Here is an 18994-nt window from a genome sequence, read left to right on the forward strand (position 1 = left end):
AATAAGGCAGGGCTCAGTTCTGAGGGTCCCTAAGAGGGGCAAGAAGAGGGTCTGGTGGCCTCTCAGCCTTGGGAAGAGCCCAGTGCAAGGACCGAGCAGCAGCTGAGGGCGCAGGACGCCAGGCGCCCCTCAGCTGAGCAGCACGAACGGGCGAGTCCGTGGGTCTGGCCTTCAAAGAAGCCACTTTTAAGGCCACATCCCCTCCTCTGAGAGTGACACGTGGCAGGAGGCTTGAGCTATTGGGCTGTCACCTGCCCAGGAGGGCAACAACTGCCTGGAGCAAGCTGCAGCAGTGGCTGGATGCAGCCAAGGGGCCTGGCCCAGGCTTGGGAGGGTGGAGAGGGGAGAACAAAGAGATGATTTTAAGAAGATGCCAACGATTGGAAACTTTTTTTTTTAATACCACTGAGTCACAACTTTTAGTACAAACAATCAGAGAAAAACATAAAAGCACTTTTAAGATCCCACCCAGCCCCATTCCCACAGCCAGGGATCCCACAGAAACGTTACTTGGCTATTAAAAGGATAAAAAGCTCCTACACAACACTCTGCTTGATAGAAAAAGGCCCTGCTGAGTGGGGGGTTTCTCCTACAAAAGCACAAGTTTCCTCTTCAACTCTGGCTGCAGGAGCTTTTGGTGTCTATTTTGGGGGGCAAGCCCTGTAAAATGGGTTGAGCCAGCCAAGCACCTGATGGGTGAAGGGAGGCTACAAGCACTGCTCTCCCCTTGATGGGTGCAGGGGACATTTTAACAGGGGGGTTGCAATTTAAAAGAGGGGAAAAAAAGGGGCTGTTTGGTTCTCTTTCAGAAGAGCATCACTTCCCCCAGCACAGACCAGAGCCTGAGGCAGCACACGGGCATAAAATAGAAGAAAATGAAATAAAAGAGAGGGAAACAGCAAAATAACAGAAACCGGAGTAAAATGAAGTACAGCAGAGTGAGAATGGAACAAAATAAAATGGAACAAAACCAGCTAATAGGGATTAAGAATAATATCTATCTAATGAAGCTCTTTGGGTGATTTCCAGTGCTTTTTTCCTGGGGGTTAGTTGGCGTGGCAGGCAGGGACAGCGTGGTGGGGGGATGCAGGAACAGGGGCTCAGGGGGGTTTAGGGATGGAGCTGGAGCTGTGCTGGTGGTGGAGCTGTTAGTGGTGGTTGAGACCAGGTACAAGGAGGTGGAGGCAATTAGTAGGTCAGTGTTTGAAGACTCCCAGGAGGGAAGAGGGATTTGGACCCAGCAGGGAGGCATCAGAATCCAGGGCTCTGTCCACCTGCTACCCGAAAGAGCTGCACTGGCACCAAAACTAACAACAAACTCCTCTTTTTGCCTGCTTTAATTTGCACAATGCCACTTCTTCTGCTGCTTAACAAGGCCACATACTTGTGCCTGGTGAGAAATAAGCCCAGGGGCGGGTTTCAGCTGGCACTGCTCAGCTGCAGCACCAGCCACGGGGCTTGAACCAAGAATCATAACAATGTCGTTAGAAAAAATGTTGCTTTTGGGTAGCAGTGAGGCAGAGGAACACTTGCAGCCCACTTTTGGCACAGGGGTGCTGGAGCCCCGGGTTGGGTTAGGGCTGAGAGAGGTGGGCAGCAGCTTCAGCCTGGAGAAAGCGAGAGCCTGCGTGCTCCTGAAGTGCAGAGGCAGCGAGGGGGAGGGTCACAGCACAAAGTGCCTCTGTGTGACATGGCCCCTGGGCACCAGCATCGCCCTGCAGCCACCCACAGGCACCCTGGCAATGATGGGTACAGGAGCCAGGACCCTCACCAAAGCCCTGGAGGATGGCACTGTGGGACCTGGGGCTGTTCACCCTGGAGAAGAGAAGCCTGAGGGGGCATCTCAGCAACACAAGTCCCTAAAGGGTGTCAGGAGGATGGGGGGACACTTCTTCCACAGTGCCCAGTGCCAGGACAAGGGGTGATGGACACAAACTGGAACACAACAAGTTCCACTGGCACAGGAGGAGAAGCTCCTTTGGTGCTGAGGTGAGGGAGCCCTGGCCCAGGCTGCCCAGGGAGGGTGTGGAGGCTCCTTCTCAGGAGGTTTCCAACCCCACCTGGACACGTTCCTGTGCCCCCTGAGCCAGGGGAACCTGCTGTAGCAGGGGCTGGGCTGGATGAGCCCTGCAGGGCCCTTCCCACCCCCACCACTCTGGGACTGTGTGAGGAGGAGGAGGAGCAGTCAGGGGGAGTGCTGGGGTGCTGCTGGGAGGGCAGGCTCAGGCCTCAGACGTACTCCCGAGCCGTGGGGGGCTGTGGCTGCCGCTGGTACTGCTGCCCACGCCGCTCCTCCACGGGCCAGGAGCAGCACAGCAGGGATCCCCCCAGCAAGGTGAGGCCGGCGGCTGCCCAGCCGATGAACAGAGCCGACCCGAACTCATACCTGTGGGGACAGACATGGGGCACTGGGGACACGGGCACGAAAGGCAGAGCTGGGCATAAGGATGCCCAAAGCCCCCTGAGGCTCCAGGTGATGGGGAGGTAGGTGTTGCTGGTTCTTGTCTCTGGCCACCCCCCATCTCTCACATTGGCCCAATACAGCTGCCAGGTCACCCCGTGCCCTCCCCCTTGACTCTGTGCCACCAACAACAGCTTTGGCATGGGGGTGAACCTCTGCAACACAGCAGCTGAGTGCAGCACAGGTCCCATCCTGGCTGCCCAGTGCTTCTGCCCAAAACACTGCCAGGACTGGCAAATGGAGGTCCATGGGAAGCACAGGGACCTGCTGGTGTTCACATAAAGAGCATCCAGCGAGCTGGGCTCTTACCTGGCGTTGATGGGGATGGTGCTCTCTCTGAAGAACTCGTGGGTCACCTGTGTGGCATACAGGGACACAGCAACCAACGTGCACAGACCTGGCAACAGAGAGAGATGGGCACTGAGGGCTGGAGAAGGGGCTGGAGCACAAGGGTGCTGGGGAGGGGCTGAGGGAATGGGGGTGTTGAGCCTGGAGAAGAGGAGGCTGAGGGCAGCCAGCAGCACTCTCTGACACTCCCTGCCAGGAGGCTGCAGGGAGCTGGGGGTCGGGCTCTGCTCCCCAGCCATGAATGACAGGACAAGGGGAAATGGGCTGAAGATGTTTAGACTGAAGCTGAGGCAGAACTGTTTCCCTGAGAGGGGTGTGAGCCCCTGTGCCAGGCTGCCCAGGGAGCTGGGGGAGTGCCCAGCCCTGGAGGGATCCCAAAGGCGTGGAGCTGAGGTGCTGAGGCTGTGGGTCAGTGCTGGGCTGGTCAGGGTGAGGGCAGGGCTGGGACTGCAGCAGCTTCAAGGGCTTTGACAACCCAAATGGTTCTGTGGTTCCAGGGGTACAGAACCACAGGCTGGTTTGGGTTGGAGGGAACTTTGGAAGGTCATCTAGTCCCACCCCATAGCAATGTGCAGGGACATCTTCAACTAGACATCAGACACAGCACACCAGCAACATCCAACCCATCACCAGCCCTCTCCTGCCATCAAACAGCTTCTTTTCTAAGGTGCTTTGAGGTTTTGTGCATCACAGAGGTACAAAGGCTGGTGCTGCCTTACCAGAGAGGATGAAGAGGGCTCCTCCAGCAACTGCGACGCGGCTCTTGGTGACGGGATCTTCTTCACCAACTTTGGTGCATTTCATGCCCACCACACTCACAATGATGCCAAAGAAGCCCAGGAGGAGAGAAATCACCATGAGAGCCCGAGATGTCTGGATATGAACTGCAAACAGGGAGGGGAAGGCGCTCGCCAGCCTGTGCTGCTGGCCACAGCCGCTTTCCCAGTGCAAAGCAAGGTGACCTCAGCCAGGCTGGGGATGAACCGGCCCTTAACCCTGTCCTGGCTGCGTGCCTCCCGTGTCACCCCTTCCCCAGGCACCAGTCCCAGAGCCTGCCCTGACCTTCCTGCCCTGCTTCTCCTTGCCAGGATTTCCTGGGCTGGGAAATGCCTCACCCTCAGCAGCACAAGTCCTGAAATGCCACTGGGGTGACACATAGCCCCTGAGGCTGTGGCATCCCCGTGGGGCACTGTTGGCCCTCAAACACCATGCCCACCCTGAAGCTGAAACCCACGGGAGCCAGGGGGATGTCTCACACACACAAAGGGGCTCAAACCCACAGGGACAAGAAGGACTCAAACCTGGGGGGAGGGGGGTGGGACCAAGAGGGCTCAAACCTACAGAGTGGAGGGGGGAGGCTTGGACTTACACTGTGGCTGGGGGAGGGAGGATGGGGGCAAAAGGGCTTCAGAACCTTTTGAAAGGGGCTCAGGTGCATTAGAGGGGTTCAGACCCACACCTGTGGAGTGGCTGGGGTGGGGGGTGGTGCAAGAATGGCCTTGACCTGCTGGGAATTGAGACCATGGGAGGGACCAGTGGAGCTCAGACTCATGGGGAAAACATGGAGAGGGTACAGAGCTGCTCCTGGGGGGTTCAAACCCATAGAGGGGTTCAGACCCATGTCAAGGGGGTCAAACCCATAAGAAGTGCTTAGATTTATAGGGGAGTGGCAAACCTATACGAGAGGTTCAGACACCTATGGGAGGGGTCAAATTCATAAGAAGGAATCAGACTCACATGGAGGGGGTGCCAAAGCCCTAAGGAGGGCTCAGACCAATATGGGGGGGGTGGCTTAAACGCATAACAAGTCCTCAGACTCATATTGGGGAGGGGGATGTCAAAAACATAGGAGGGGCTCAGACCTATATGGAGGGAGCATTAAATCCATAAGAAGTCCTCAGACTCATATAGGGGGTATCAAACCCACAGGAGGGGCTCAGACCTCTATGGGGGGGAAGTTAATCCATAAGTTCTCCGACTCATATCGGGGCAGATCAAACCCTTAAGAAGGGCTCGGACCCGGGGGAGGTGCGGGGAGTGTCAAGCCCACGGAGGGGCTCAGCCCTGCAGGGGCACAAGGGCAGCTCGGACAGACGGGGCAGCTCAGCCCCGCGGCGCGGGGGCCGCGTCCCGGGGAAAGAACCCGTCCCAACCCGTCCCGTACCTACCGTCGAGGGACAGCAGCGAGTCGTGGAGGCGGCACTGGACCTGCCCGGTGCTCTGCGCCGCGCAGCTCATCCACAGCCCCTCGTGCAGCCCCACGGCCGTGATGATCGCGTCCCCCGCGTACGAGCTCTGCCTCCACTGCGGCAGAGCGGCGGCCGCCAGCGCCGACACCCACCCGCCCAGCGCGGCCGCCAGCGCGCACAGCTCCCGCAGCGCCCCGCGCATCGCGCGCGCCCCGCGCCCCGCCACGCGCCCTGCGCGCCCCGCCGCGCGCCCGGCCCCGCCCCCGAGCCCGCCGCGCGCCCGGCCCCGCCCCGCGGCCACGCCCCCGAGACCACGCCCCCGCGCCAGGCTACGCGGGAAAAGCTTTGGGATGGAGCCGGGCAGAGATGCGGGTCCTGGGGGGGAATTTGGGTAGCAGCGTAGAACTCGGAGCCTGAAGGTTGGGTCACAGACTCACAGCATGGTGGGGTTGGAAGGGACCTTTAGAGCTCATCCAGCCCAACCCCCCTGCAGAAGCAGCTCCCACCTAGATCAGGTCACACAGGAACGTGTCCAGGGGGGTCTTGAAGCCCTCCAAGGAAGGAGCCTCCACACCCTCCCTGGGCAGCCTGGGCCAGGGATCCCTCACCTCTCAGTAAAAGAGGTTTTTCTTCTGTTTAAATGGAACTTGTTGTGTTGCAGCTTCATCCCATCACCCCTTGTCCTGTTGCTGGATACCAGAGAAAAAAAGGATGTCCCAACCTGCTGCCACACATCATCTATATACTTATAAATATTAACAAGGTCCCCCCTCAGTCTCCTCTTCTCCAGACTGAACAGCCCCAGGTCCCACAGCCTTTCCTCAGAAGGAAGATGCTCCATCTCCTCAGCATCTTGCTGGCCCTGCACTGGCCTCTCTCCAGCAGTTCCCTGTCTCTCTGCAGCTGGGGAGCCCAGCACTGGCCACAGGACTCCAGATGAGGCCTCAGCAGGGCAGAGCAGAGGGGCAACACAACCTCCCTTGACCTGCTGCCCACACTCTGCTGGATGCCCCCAGGCTGCCACTGACCCCTTGCCCACGAGGCCACGTTGCTGCTCATGGTCAGTTTATTACCAGCCAGCACTCCCAGGTCTGTCTCTGCAGAGCTGCTCTTCAGAGGTTCAACCTCCAGCCTGTGCTGGTGCAGGGGGTTGTTCCTTCCCAGCTGCAGGACTCTGCCCTTGTCCTTGTTGAACCTCAGGAGCTTCCTCTCTGCCCAACTCTCCAGCTGGTTCAGATCCCACTGACTGGCAGCACAGCCTCTGGTGAATCAGCCAGTGCTCCCAGTTTGGTGCCAGCAGGGAACTTGCTGAGGGTCCCTCTGTGCCCTCATCCAGGGGGTTGATGAAGATGTTGAATCAGCCTGGCCCCAGAACCCATCCCTGAGGATGGCCACAGGCCTCACACTTGATTCTGTGCCATTGATCATGGGTCCTGGGCAGGAGATTTGGGCTGGGGTGGAATTTGGGTTGGGGTGAAGATTTTGGATCAGGGTGAACTGTTGGGTCAGGGAGGGGGGGAAAGACTTGTGTCCTGGGGTGAGGGAAAGATTTGTGTCCTGGGGTGGGACTTTGGGCACTAGTGCAGAACTTGAGTCCTGGAAGATATGTGTCCTGGGCAGGAGATTTGGGTTAGGGAGAGGGGAATGATATGGTTCCTGGAGTGGAATTTGGGTGCTGGAAGATTTGGGTCCTGGGCAGGAGATTTGGCTTGTAGGAGAGATTTGAGTCAGGGAGAGGGTAAAAGATTTGAGTCCTGGAAGACTTGGGGCCTGGAAGATTTGGGTCCTTGGGGTACGTTGGGTACTACTGCAGAAGGTGAGTCCTGGAAGATTTGGGTCACAGGCAGGAGATTTGGGTTGGGGTGGAGATTTGGGTCAGGGAGGGAGGAAAGCTTTGGGTCCTGGGGTGAGGTTTGGGGCCTGGAAGATTTGGGTCAGAGTGGGACAGAGATTTGGGTCCTTGGCAGGTATTTGGGTACTAGCCTGGGGAGAAAGATTTGGGTCCTGGGGTGGGGTTTGGGTGATGGGCAGGAGATTTGGGTTGGGGTGGATTTGTGTCAGGAAGGGGGCAAATATTCTGGTCCTAGGGTGAGACTTGAGGCCTAGAAGATTTGGGTCTTGGGGAGATTTGAGTACTGAGGGGGCAAGACTTGGGTTGGGGAAACTGGGGCCCTGGGGTGGGACTTGAAGCCGGGGGATTTGGGTCTAGGCAGGGAAAGGTTTGGGTTGGGGGTGGAGATTTGGATCCTGGGAGGATTTGGGTCACAAAAAGGGGAAAGATTTGGGTCCTGGGGTGTAGGATTTGTGTCTAGGGTTAAGATGGAACCTGGGAGAAAATGTGGGGGAATATTTGGGCCTCGAGGAAGATCAGGACTCCTGAAGCAACAGCAGAGGATGATGAGGGAAACGGGGGTCCCTAAAGGAGAGGAGGCGGCTGGGGAGGGGACCCCCACCCCATCCATGGCTGTGGGCCAGGGGGCTGCAGGGGTGGCTCCAGGAACTCAGCCCAGGAGCAGGGGAGGGGGTCGTGCCCCCCACATTCCCCTCAGCGGGGGCCGTCCCAGCACCGCCACCGCCACAACAAGAGCTGCCATTGACAGCAGGGTCCCCCCCGCAGGACGGGAGCCGGGGTGGGTGTGGGGGACACAGGGGGACACGGGCCCCCGCCCCAGCCACAGCCCCGGGCCCTGGCAATCGTTAACCACTGAGGCCTCATCAGCAGTCGGCTCACGCTCGGCCGGCCGGGGCCGACACCGGGACGGGGGCACCCGCCAGCGGGAACCCCCAGCTCGGCCCACAGCACCCACCCCCCACAGACCCCCCTGTGCCCCCCGCTGCCCAAGGGGACCTGCCCTACGCCCCCTGCGAGCATCTGGGGGTGCCCAGCTCCCCAGGGCAGGGCTGGTTTACTCACATTCCCCGGATGGTTATGGTAATGACACCCACGGGAAGAATTCGAGGCCCCGTGGGAGGGGGCCCAGGGTGCTCAATGTCCTTCTTGTTCAAGGACAGTGTCCCCACTCCATCCCGCGATCGAGGGTCCCTTCCCACACCGAGGAGCGGGTGCAGTGCCCGTGGGGCCTCCTTGGCCCTCAGAACGTCCCCCTTGTCCCAAGAAAACACCTTCTAGGGTGGCAGGGCTGTAACACCCTCAGGGAAACGTTTGGGAAGATGACAGCGGAGGTGGGGTGGGGGTGGGAGCCCCCCCAGCTCAGCAAGGGACAGCTTAGAAAAACAACCCCACTTTTATTCTCCCATTTCTACAGAAGGCACTTGAACGGCCGCAGCTCAGCCGAGTGGAAAGGCACGTGGCTGCTGCCGGGGCAGCGCGTCCTCACCCCTTCAACAACATCCCTCCCTTGCCCCCAGAGTCTCTGTGACCCCCCTGGGTCAGCTCAGCGAGGAGGGGAGGGTGCAGGGCATCCCCTGCTCCGAGGGGGGTCCTGTCCGTCAGCCTGAAGCCGTGATGCTGGTGGTGCTGGTTGTGCTGGGGACATGCTGGTCCCTGTGGCATGTCACAGCTCGTCCTTCCCCCCCACCACAGCGGGCAGTGGCTCCTGCACCGGCTCCTGCAGAAACTCCCCCTCTTCTGCCCCGAAAAGCATCTTCACCAGCTCATCCGCCTGCACACGCTCCTGCGGGACAGACCCCCGGGGGTGAGCGTGGCCATCACCCCCCACGCCTCCCTCCCCCAGCGCACCCAGCCGCTGCTGGCTCCTTACCCGCTCGCTGTGCCGAGGGTCCAGCGTGAACCAGAGGGCGATGGCGCAGCGCTGGCCCTTGGTCACGGCTCTCACCCCGTGCGGGTTCTCCGAGCCGGAGGAGAAGCCCACGGCACGGCCACACTGCGGCTGAACCTCTGCCTGCGCCCCGGGGACACCCCGCTCAGCGCGCAGCCCGGTGGGGACGGGGCGACTCGCTGTGTCCCCCCAGCCCAGGCCCAGCCCTCGTGGGCAGGAGCTGGGGCTGGTGCTGCACGTGGGGCTGAGGAGCTCCTCAGCTACTTACGGTCTCGGTCTTGGCATCCAGCTTGGTGAAGTAGAAAGCTCCTCCTTCAAAGTCCCCGTTGAGGTAGAGGATGGCACTAGGGACAGCAGGGGAGGAGCAGAGGTCACCACCACAGCTCCAGCAGGTAGGTGGGGCTGGAGCTCGGAATCACAGAACCTGAAGGGCTTGGAAGGGACCTCGAGAGATCATCCAGTGCAGCCCCCCTTGCAGAGCAGCACCACCTAGAGTAGGTCACACAGGAACTCGTCCAGCTGGGTTTGGAAGGTCCCCCAGCACTGGGCTGTCCTCCCGCCCTGCTTCCCCTACCCCAGGTGCCCTGACGTGGGGGGGCTCTGGCTAACAGCCACCACCAGTACCTGTAATCCCGGAAGGTGTAGGCTGGAGGTTCCTTCAGGCACACCAAGGCCTCTGCATTGAGGATGCAGTTGTCTACATGCACCTCATGGCTGTTGTCACTCCGGCCTTCTTGCTTCTCTAGGATGGAACAAGATCTGGCACGTCAGGAGACGCAGAACCAGGGTCTGTCCCCAGGCGCCACGTGCTTGGAGGTGACCTCCTGTAGCCTGAAGTCTTTCCACTACCAGGAGCATGGACCACGAGGGGCTATGAGAGGCACAAGCCTTCCTTGGCTTCTCCCATGGCATCTCCAGACTCAGCCACTCCCAGGTACCCAAACCCAAACGCCTCTGAGGGCCAAAATCCCGTATGGCATGGAACCACCCGACCACCACAGCCGCTCACCTCTCCAAACCAAGCACGGGGACGAGCTCCCCACACCTTCCTCGTGAGACAAGGAGCAGGTTTGGGAGGTCTCCAAGGGGAGGTCCAAGACTAGCCCACCCCAACGGCCAGAGGAGACCCCAGCGAGAGGCTGAGGGAGGCTGGTGTGTGGGGCTGTGCTCACCGTCGATGGCCGTGCGGCACACCAGGTGCGAGTAGGAGAAGTGGAGCGGGACGTCCAGGCGGAAGTAGGACTCCATCATGTGCCGCACCTTCTCCGTCACGTTGTAGTAGAGGAAGGCGCTGCGCAGCGGCACCCGGCCCTCCTGGCCCAGCTGCAGGGCACCAACAGCACACGGGCTCAGCCCCAGGCGGGCTGGGCAAGCACAGGCAGCCGCTGCCCGCAACACCCCCTCCCTGGCCTCCACAGCTCCTTGCACAGAGGCACAGGGGTTGGAAGGGCCCTGCAGAGCGTGTGCTTCAGGGGCAGATCTTTGTGCACTACAAAGCTCTGGCCACTGCTGCGTGCTCTGGGGAGTCACACTGAGGGAAGGCGACACAGGACAAGCTTTGGAGCTCCCCACAGCCAAACTCTGATGGCAAACAACTGCTGTGGCTGTGCCACCTGCCACGTCCCCCACGGACTCCAGAGGAGCTGTGGAGTGTCTGGTGGCTGCTACACAGCCATGTGCTGTGCCTGGAGAGCTGAGCAGACCCCATCCTCTGCCAGGACCTGACCCTGGGACAGCACATTCATTGCTGAGCTGATCATAGAATCACAGAACCTAGAGCTGCTCCAGTCCAGCCCCTGCTACAGCAGGTTCCCCTGGCTCAGGGGGCACAGGAACGTGTCCAGGTGGGGTTGGAAACCTCCTGAGAAGGAGCCTCCACACCCTCCCTGGGCAGCCTGGGCCAGGGCTCCCTCACCTCAGCACGAGAGGACTTTCTCCTCCTGTGCCAGTGGCACTTGTTGTGTTCCAGCTCATGTCCATCACCCCTTGTCCTGGCACTGGGCATCACAGAAAAAAGTGTCCCCCCCCATCCTCCATCCTCCTGACATCCACCCTTCAAGTAGTATTTGCAAGGGATTTCCCCCCCCTCCCTGCAGCACCTTGAGGGCCTTGAGGACAGTCACGCCATAGAAGGTCTCGCTGGGGGTGTGAGGTGACGTCTTCCCGCGATAGCCGTCCCCGGCTGAAGCAGCCGCCTGCAAAACCCCGCTGGAGTTACAGCTCTGCCCCCCGAGCTGCGGGACAGGGCCCTTCAGCACCTCCTGTCCCATCCCCCAGCACCTCCTCCCGTCCCCCTGCTCACGTTGGTGAGTCTCTGCAGCTCCCGGCACTCCTCGGCAGACAGGACCCCGTCCACCACCACGCGCTGGGAGCCGTTCAGGGCCTTGGAGTTCATGGTGACACTGGCTCCTTCATACACCAAAGGGCCGCCTGTGGCACAAACGGGGTGAGGAGGACACGGGGCTGAGCGCCACCAAGCCCAGGGCACGGTGCTGAGGGACGCCCCCTGCTCCTGCCTTCACCCTGGCAACTGCCAGCGGGGCACGGGGAGGGCTCCACCCCACCTCCCATCCTGGCCTTCCTGCACACCTTCTCGGATGAGCTTGCTCATGTCAGCAGACTCCTTGGCCTTCTCCTCCACCAGCGTCTCGATCTCCTTCATGAGGTTGCCGATCTCCTCGGAGATGCGCGCCGCCGTCTCCCGCTCCGCCCTGTGCACGGGGCAGCCGTCAGCTCCGCTGTGCCCACGCTGGGAACCAGGGGCACCAGGGCAACTTGTCTCCAGGGGACAAAGCCCAAGGCTGGAGGCACCTCAACACACCCCTTGCCCTGAGCTGCTTGACCTTCCCATCCCCATCACCACAAGGACCAACAGGGAGCAAAGCTCTGCCCTCCAGCAATATCTCAGGGCCCCAACGCCACAAAACCTCCCCAGCAGCAGCAGCGTGGCTGTGGCCACTGGCCCAAACCCCATGGAGGGAGAAGAGCCCATCCTGCCTGTGCCAGCCAGGGTCAGCTTGGCCATCAGCTCAGCACAATACTCACTTTTGTTTCTCTTGCAGCCTTTTTGGTATCACCTCCTGAGGCGTCCACGTGTCCTGCAGGCAGCATAACAACGACATCAGGAGCTGGCTGGGACACAGACCCCTCACTCCCTTTACCATCTGGTCACAGCACATTCAGCCTTGTCCAGCACCACTCACCGGGTCCACAAAGGGGATGCCGAAGACGTCGTAGCTGAAGAAGAGCAGCTCCTTCTCCATCAGGCTCCGCTGGCGATACGCCTGGATCTCCTGTGGCGAGGGGCAGAGGCAAGGGGTGAGGGAACAACACTGGGGCTCTGGAAGGACTCCAGTGAGGGCAGGAGGGGGCAGGGTTCACATCCTTCCACAATCCTTGCTCAGACCCACAGCCTAGATTTCCTGGTCCCTCTGGCAGCCAGGAAGCAAGTGTCAGGAGGTTGGGGCATCCCTTGTTTCTCTGTTGTATCCAGCAACAGGACAAGGGCTGATGGAATGAAGCTGGAACACAACAAGTTCCATTGAAACACAAGGAGAAACTGTTTCAGTGTTTGAGTGAGGGAGCCCTGGCCCAGGCTGCCCAGGGAGGGTGTGGAGGCTCCTTCCTTGGAGGGCTTCAAGACCCACCTGGACACGTCCCTGTGTGACCTGATCTAGGTGGGAGCTGTTTTGGCAGCGGGGTTGGACTGGATGAGCTCTAAAGGTCCCTTCCAACCCCCAACATGCTGTGACCCTGTGATTCTATGAAGTGGCTTTGCCCATTCTGCATGAACTTTCCCGTCCTGTGTTGATGAGCCCTGGGGAGAGGACAGGGGAGACAGAGGCATGTGCATGTCCCTCCTGCAGGAAACTCTTTAGAAGCAGCTTCCTTCTCTGCTCCAGCTGATGTGGGACAGAGACTTCCATCCTGGCCTACCAGCTCCCAGGTAACACCCCAGCATCCAGGTACAGCTATTTTGAAGCCACATCCTCTCCTTTTTAAGCAATTGCACAGAATCACAGAATCTCAAGGGCTGGAAGGGACCTGGAAAGCTCATCCAGTGCAACCCCCCTGCCAGAGCAGCACCACCTAGAGCAGGGCACACCACCACCTAGAGCAGGGCACACAGGGACTCATCCAGCTGGGTTGGAATGTCTCCAGAGAAGGAGCCTCCACAGCCCATCTGGGCAGCCCCTGCCAGGGCTCCCTCACCTCAACAGGGAACAAATTCTTCCTTGTGTTGCTTTGGAACCTCTTCTGTTGCAGCTTGTGCCCGTTGCCCCTTGTCCTGTCATTGCCCATCCCTGAGCACAGCCTGGCTCCAGCCTCCTCACACCCACCCTTGATGCATCTGTAACATGAATGAGCTCACCCCTCAGTCTCTTCTCCAAGCTGCAGAGCCCCAGCTCCCTCAGCCTTTCATCACAAGGCAGATGCTCCACTCCAGCATCTCTGTGGCCCTGCACTGAGCTCTCTCCAGCAGCTCCCTGTCCTTCTGCAACTGAGGGGCCCAGAACTGGGCACAATATCCCAGATGTGGTCTCAGGAGGGCAGAGCAGAGGGGGAGCAGAACCTCTCTCCATTTTCAGAATTCTCTAGCAGAGGTAGGCTCAGATCCTACTAAAAAGTGTGTCCCTCTGCCTCTCACAGCCCCTTCCCACAAGAGCCAGTCCATTTGTGCAGCCATCAAGCCTTCATGTGGCCACAGATACTCTGCCAGGGATGTTTTTTCAGTCTCTCAGCTACTTTCCAGCTTGTTGGGCCTTGCATCCATGCATTCCCATCTGCCTTGCCCCAGAAAGGTGGCTGGGCCAGAGCAAACCCACTCAGAGCAGAACCCAGCGCCCCTGCAAAGGTCCCCAAGGAGGGGAGAAGACGTCCCTGAAGCAGCTCATCCCAGCCAGCGCTCACCTCTCGGGCTCGGATGGGTCCTGCCAGGTTTTCCCCCAGGACAGCGCTGTAATAGGCCAAATTCTGCTTCATCACCTCATCATTTGGGAAGAAAAGCAGATAGGTTTTGGCACATTCAATGGCTTTTTCGTAGTTCCCACCTGCAAAGAGAAACACAGACATTAAAGGCACGTCCAGGAGTGTCAGACACAAACACAGGTGGGGAGGAGGAACAAGAGGGAAAGACCTTGTAGGGCAGACACCTTGGAAGAAAGATTATTCCTGCCACAAGGGTGAAAGTAGGGGTCCAAGGCTCTCTCCTGCCTCCACAAGTCACCTCACCAGAAATCAGCTTGGGTTATTTCTTGCTGGGAAAACATCTTGGAGGCTATTTCCAGTCAGCCAGGCCCAACCATTTCCATGCTACCCTGCAATTTTCAGTCACTTAAGCACCTTGGCTCACTTTCATGCAGGATTGCAGCCTTTCAGTCCTCTTGGACTCTGATTTTAACCCTATCCTTTTGGAGAAATTCTCACAGGACTAAAAACTTAGAACAAAATTGGGTCTATTTGCCTGGTGATAACCAACTGCTCTGGAGGGGGAGAGCAGCTCTGTGGCAAGGAGTGGATAGAAGGAGGAGAAGAAAAGCTTCTCTAGGCTGTTATTTCACTTGGAAAGCAAAGCTGCCCGGGAATGGAGCATGTAAAGTAGCACAGAGGGTTACTGCAGCCAGGCACAGCGAGATCCAGATCCACCCCTCTTCAGGCTGGAAGAGCACAGCTGTGTGACCCTCATGAAGTTTCATACAATCATCTTGGTTGGAAAAGACCTTTAAGACTGTCAGGTCCAACGCTGAGCCTCACACTGCCAAGAGTTTCCATCCCACTCACTACATTTGGGGCCTGAACACGGGCTCACGAGATGTTGCCCAACAAGATCTTGTTTCTTTTCTGACAATGGGTTGCCATGCAGTGATTCTTTAGGTGGGACAAGACCCTGGGGCCTTCTGAGCACAGGATTTGTTGAATGCCTTTGTTTTGTTCCCATCTATTGGGTATGTTTGTCATTAAGCAGGGCCATATTCATTAACCTGAGCCCAGAGTGAAAGACTGAGTGCAGCTGCAGTCCTGGATCAGAGAACCATTACGGCTGAAAAAGAGCTTTATGGAGTCCAGCTCCTCACTTCATGCTGCCAAGCCCATCCCTAAACTAAAACATAACCCTCTGCACCTCACCTGTGTATCTTTTAAATACCTCCAGGCTGGGGATTCCACCAGCTCCCTGGGCAGCCTGTTCCAGTGCTTAACAACCCTCCTGGTGAAACAGCATTTCCTAATGTCTAATACAAACCTCCCCTGGAAAAACTGGAGCCCATTTCCTTGTGTCCTGGGGAGAGACTGACCTCCACCTCACTGGAACCCCCCTTCAGGGAGTGTCAGAGAGTGCTGCTGGCTGCCCTCAGCCTCCTCTTCTCCAGGCTCAACACCCCCATTCCCTCAGCCCCTCCCCAGCCCCTTGTGCTCCAGCCCCTTCCCCAGCTCTGTGCCCGGCTCTGGCCACGCTGCAGCCCCTCAGTGTCCCTGTGGCACTGAGTGAGGGGCCCAGCACTGACACAGCCCTGGAGCTGCAGCCTGCCCAGGGCCCAGCACAGGGGACAAACCCTGCCCTGCTCCTGCTGCCACCCCACTGCTGATCCCAGCCAGGCTGCCACTGGCCTGCACAGGCTGTTGACTCACAGGGAGAAAGCACAGACTCACAGAATGGTTTTGGTTGGGAAGAGACCTTCAGAGATCATCTAATCCAACCCAAGGTACAGGGTTGAACTAGCCCAGGTTGCTCAGAGCCCCATCCAGCCTTGCTGTGAACACTTCTAGGTATGATGCATCCACAGCCTCTCTGGGCAACCCCTGTGCCAGTCTCTCACCAGCCTCAGCACAGAAAACTTCCTCTTTATGGTCAACCTAACCCTTTCAGTTTAAAGTGTTGCCCCTTGTCCTGTCACTATAAGCCTTCGTGAAAAGTTGTCTCCATCTTCCTTGTAAACCCCATTTATATATGGAAAGGACACAAGAACATCTCCCTGGAGTCTTCTCCAGGCTCAACAACCCCAGCTCCCTCAGCCTCCCTTCATAGACATGTTCCCTCTCTCTGGTCATTTCTGTGGCCTCCTCTGGACCTGCTACAGCAAGTCCATGTTCTCTTTGTGCTGTGGACGCCAGGGGCTGGATGCAGTGCTGCAGGTGGGGTCTGATGAGAGGGGACTAGAGGGGGAGCATTGTCTCCCTGGACCTGCTGGTCACCCTCCTTGTGATGCAGCCCATACCTTGGGCTGTGAGTGCACATTGCCAGCTCATGTCCAGTTTTCTATCCACCAGTATATCCAAGTCCTCCTCCACAGGGCCACTCTAAACCCATTCATTTCCCAGTCTGTACTGGTGAAGGACCATCCACTTGGCCTTGTGCAAAACTGGCTGGATGACCAGGCCCAGAAAGTCACAGTGAATGGAGTTAAACCCAGTTGTTGGGTGGGCACCAGTGTGTTCCCCAGGGCTCAGTGCTGGGGCCTGTTTTGTTTAACATCTTTATCAGTGGTCTGGGTGAGGGGATCGAGGGCACCCTCAGCAGATTTGCTGATAACACCAGGCTGGGTGGGTGCATGGACCTGCTTGAGGGCAGGGAGGGGCTGCAGAGAGCCCTGGCCAGGCTGGAGCCATGGGCTGAGGGCAAGGGGATGAGGTTTAACAAGAGCAAGGGCCAGATCCTGCCCTTGGGCCACCCCAAGGCCAGGCAGCTCCAGGCTGGGGCAGAGGGGCTGGAAACTGCTGGAGGGAAAGGGCCTGGGGAGGTTGGTGCCAGGGGCTGAACAGGAGTCAGCAGCGAGCCCAGGGGGGCAAGAAGGCCAAGGGCAGCCTGGCTGGGATCAGCAGTGGGGTGGCAGCAGGAGCAGGGCAGGGATTGTCCCCTGTGCTGGGCCCTGGGGAGGCTGCAGGGAGCTGGGGGTCAGGCTCTGCTCCCCAGCCATGAATGACAGGACAAGGGGAAATGGGCTGCAGCTGCCCCAGGGGAGGTTGAGGTTGGAGCTGAGGTAGAACTGTTTCCCTGAGAGGGGTGTGAGCCCCTGTGCCAGGCTGCCCAGGGAGCTGGGGCAGTGCCCAGCCCTGGAGGGATCCCAAAGGCGTGGGGCTGAGGTGCTGAGGGCTGTGGGTCAGTGCTGGGCTGGGCAGGGTGAGGGGAGGGCTGGCACTGCAGCAGCTTCAGGGGCTTTAACAACCCAAATGATTCTGTGATTCTATGACAGCAAGATGGCTGGTGCTGACAGACAGTGGAGAAGGAGGCAAGAGCTGCTCACTGTTGTAGTAGGCAAACTGCAGGTAGTTGAAGTGTGAGGGCAGGAAGTCCTCCAGAGGCTTGTCCCGGCCGGGCTGTGAGGCCAGCTCCGTGACACAGCCCTGCTTGCAGCTCAGCACCTGCATGTAGTGATCTGGGGGAAGAAAAAGTCCCTGTCACTGCTTGTGGTCACCCCAGCACAGGACCCTGAGGGATCTCCGACCTGCAGCAACGCTGTTGCCAGCTTTGCCCTCAGCCTCCCTCCCTTGCATCCTGGTGACCCTCTGCTGCCCCCTCCCCTACTTTTCCACATGCCTCTGGAATCTGGGATTCCTGGGCGTCACTCCCAGTCCTGAGCACAGGCAATCACCTCCTGCCACCTCCTGGACACACTCCTAATGAAACCCAGGGTGGGGTCTGCCCACCTTGGGCATCACCATCCCCCAGGTCTTTGGCGACCCAGCACCCCCCAGGATTGTGCCCAGCTCCCACCTGTGATGGCCTGGAAAAGGTCTGCGTTGTACTCCAGGTAGTTGTAGCCCTCGTAGTCGTAGGGTCCCTCACAGAGCGCGCGGCACTCGGCGTCTGCCACAAAATACTCCTCCAGCGCCTTCTCCAGGTGCAGGATGGCAGCAGCCGCCTGCTCCTCGCTGTAAAACCGGACACCGAGCCGAAACTCGCTCTGCAGAAGAAGGAGACATGATGGGGAGTGGGGGGAAGGGGGCTTAATGCCCCTCTCCCTGAGGTGGAACACCTGGGGTGCCCTGTCTCCATGGGATAGGGATGGAGCTCCAGCACCTCAGGAGCTTCCTGAGCCAACGGCTGAGGTGTGACCTCGCCAGGTCTGGAGGGGGATGGTGCTTTGGGATGCTGCCCAATGGGGGGTGGGGGTCTCACCAGGTGAGGTTTGGCCTCTAGGTCGGTGAAATCCTCCTCGCTGACGCCTGCCATGGCCTGGTAGTACTCCAGGTTCTGCCTCATCTCCTGGTGCCCGGGGTTGGCCACGAAGAAGGTGTGTGCGGCTGCTGCCGCCTGCGCCGGGCGGTTCATCTGGGTGGGATCGGGGCCGGCGGGTGAGACAGCGCCCACCGCACGGTGCAGACCCTCACGGGGGACGGAGAGGACCCCTGTCCCCGGGGCACCACCGCGGCTGGGGGTCCCGCAGCCGGGACGGGGGCGGGGACGGGGGGCGGCTCCGGCGAGCTCCGACGTGGCACTGCGGGGGGGGGCCGGGAGAGCCGGGCAGAGCCCGGGGCCGCCGTCCGACACCCCCACCGCGCCGAGCCCGGCAACACGGACCCCTTCCCGGTGCCGGGACACCCCCCGCCCCGCCCCTGTGATCGCTCCCCGCCCGGTTCTCTCAGCCTCATCCCACCCCCCACCCCTTTCCCCGGGCTCGCTCCGCGCATCCCGCATCCCCCCGCACCGGGACACCCGCCGTGTGCCGCTGCCGGTCCCGCTGCCCGCCGCCACCGGTGCCACCGCCGACCTCGTACCTTGAAATAGGCGACCTGGAGGTAGTTGTAGGGGCTGCGCTTGACGAACTCGCGGTCCAGCTCGTCGCCCAGGCGGTAGCGGGAGGGCTCGGCGGGCCCGCAGCCCCGCAGGCAGGCGGCCCGGCGCAGCAGCCCGCGGAAGAACAGCAAGTCGCGGAGCACGGGCTCGGGCTGGGGCTCGCTCCCCTCCGCCGGCCCGGCCGCGGCGTCGGCGCAGCGCAGGCGGCACCGCACCAGGCGGGAGCGCACGGCCGCCCGCGCCCGCAGCGCCCGCTCCATCTGCAGCACCACGGCGGGCCAGTCCCCGCGGGAGTACGCCTCGGCCCCGGCGGCGAACAGCGCGTCCGGGGGCTGCGCCGGCAGCGGCAGCTCCGGCGGCACCGGTCTCAGCGCCGGGCCCGGCTCCGGCGTGGCCGCCCGCGCCAGCAGCGCCAGCACCGACAGCAGCATCGACACCGACACCGGGGCCGGCAGCGGCGGCCGCCCGGGCAGCGCCATGACCCAACGCCGCGGCCGCGCCCGCTCCGCCCGCCCCCCGGCGG

The 18994-nt window shown here is 60.1% G+C and overlaps 2 protein-coding genes across 4 annotated transcripts; both read right to left on the bottom strand.

The window, feature by feature from the left end:
• Positions 1-2180: 2180 nt before the first annotated feature.
• On the bottom strand, positions 2181-5200 carry CLDN19 (claudin 19). The gene is made up of 4 exons (XM_062013251.1): positions 4978-5200; positions 3529-3693; positions 2771-2858; positions 2181-2386 (listed from the first exon to the last, which is right to left on the bottom strand). The coding sequence occupies exons 1-4, from the start codon at positions 5198-5200 to the stop codon at positions 2230-2232; spliced, it is 633 nt and encodes a 210-aa protein (XP_061869235.1). The 3' UTR covers positions 2181-2229.
• A 3024-nt stretch (positions 5201-8224) lies between these two features.
• On the bottom strand, positions 8225-18950 carry P3H1 (prolyl 3-hydroxylase 1). 3 transcript variants are annotated; one of them, XM_062013113.1, is made up of 15 exons: positions 18453-18950; positions 17854-18006; positions 17449-17638; positions 16979-17110; positions 13650-13789; positions 11942-12031; positions 11784-11836; positions 11328-11449; positions 11041-11168; positions 10838-10933; positions 9911-10061; positions 9363-9480; positions 9007-9082; positions 8721-8861; positions 8225-8633 (listed from the first exon to the last, which is right to left on the bottom strand). In XM_062013113.1, exons 1-15 carry the CDS (start codon positions 18948-18950, stop codon positions 8514-8516), a joined length of 2208 nt encoding a protein of 735 aa, XP_061869097.1. In that variant the 3' UTR covers positions 8225-8513. The 3 variants fall into 3 exon arrangements, 2 of the variants coding, with proteins under 2 accessions (XP_061869097.1, XP_061869099.1); XR_009820222.1 differs by lacking the exon at positions 8225-8633 and having other exon boundaries at positions 8839-8861; positions 9007-9227; XM_062013115.1 differs by lacking the exons at positions 8225-8633; positions 8721-8861; positions 9007-9082; positions 9363-9480 and adding an exon at positions 9488-9609.
• Positions 18951-18994: the final 44 nt, after the last annotated feature.

This window comes from Colius striatus, chromosome 21 (genome assembly GCF_028858725.1).
Source record: "Colius striatus isolate bColStr4 chromosome 21, bColStr4.1.hap1, whole genome shotgun sequence".
In the NCBI taxonomy this organism is placed as follows: domain Eukaryota; kingdom Metazoa; phylum Chordata; class Aves; order Coliiformes; family Coliidae; genus Colius; species Colius striatus.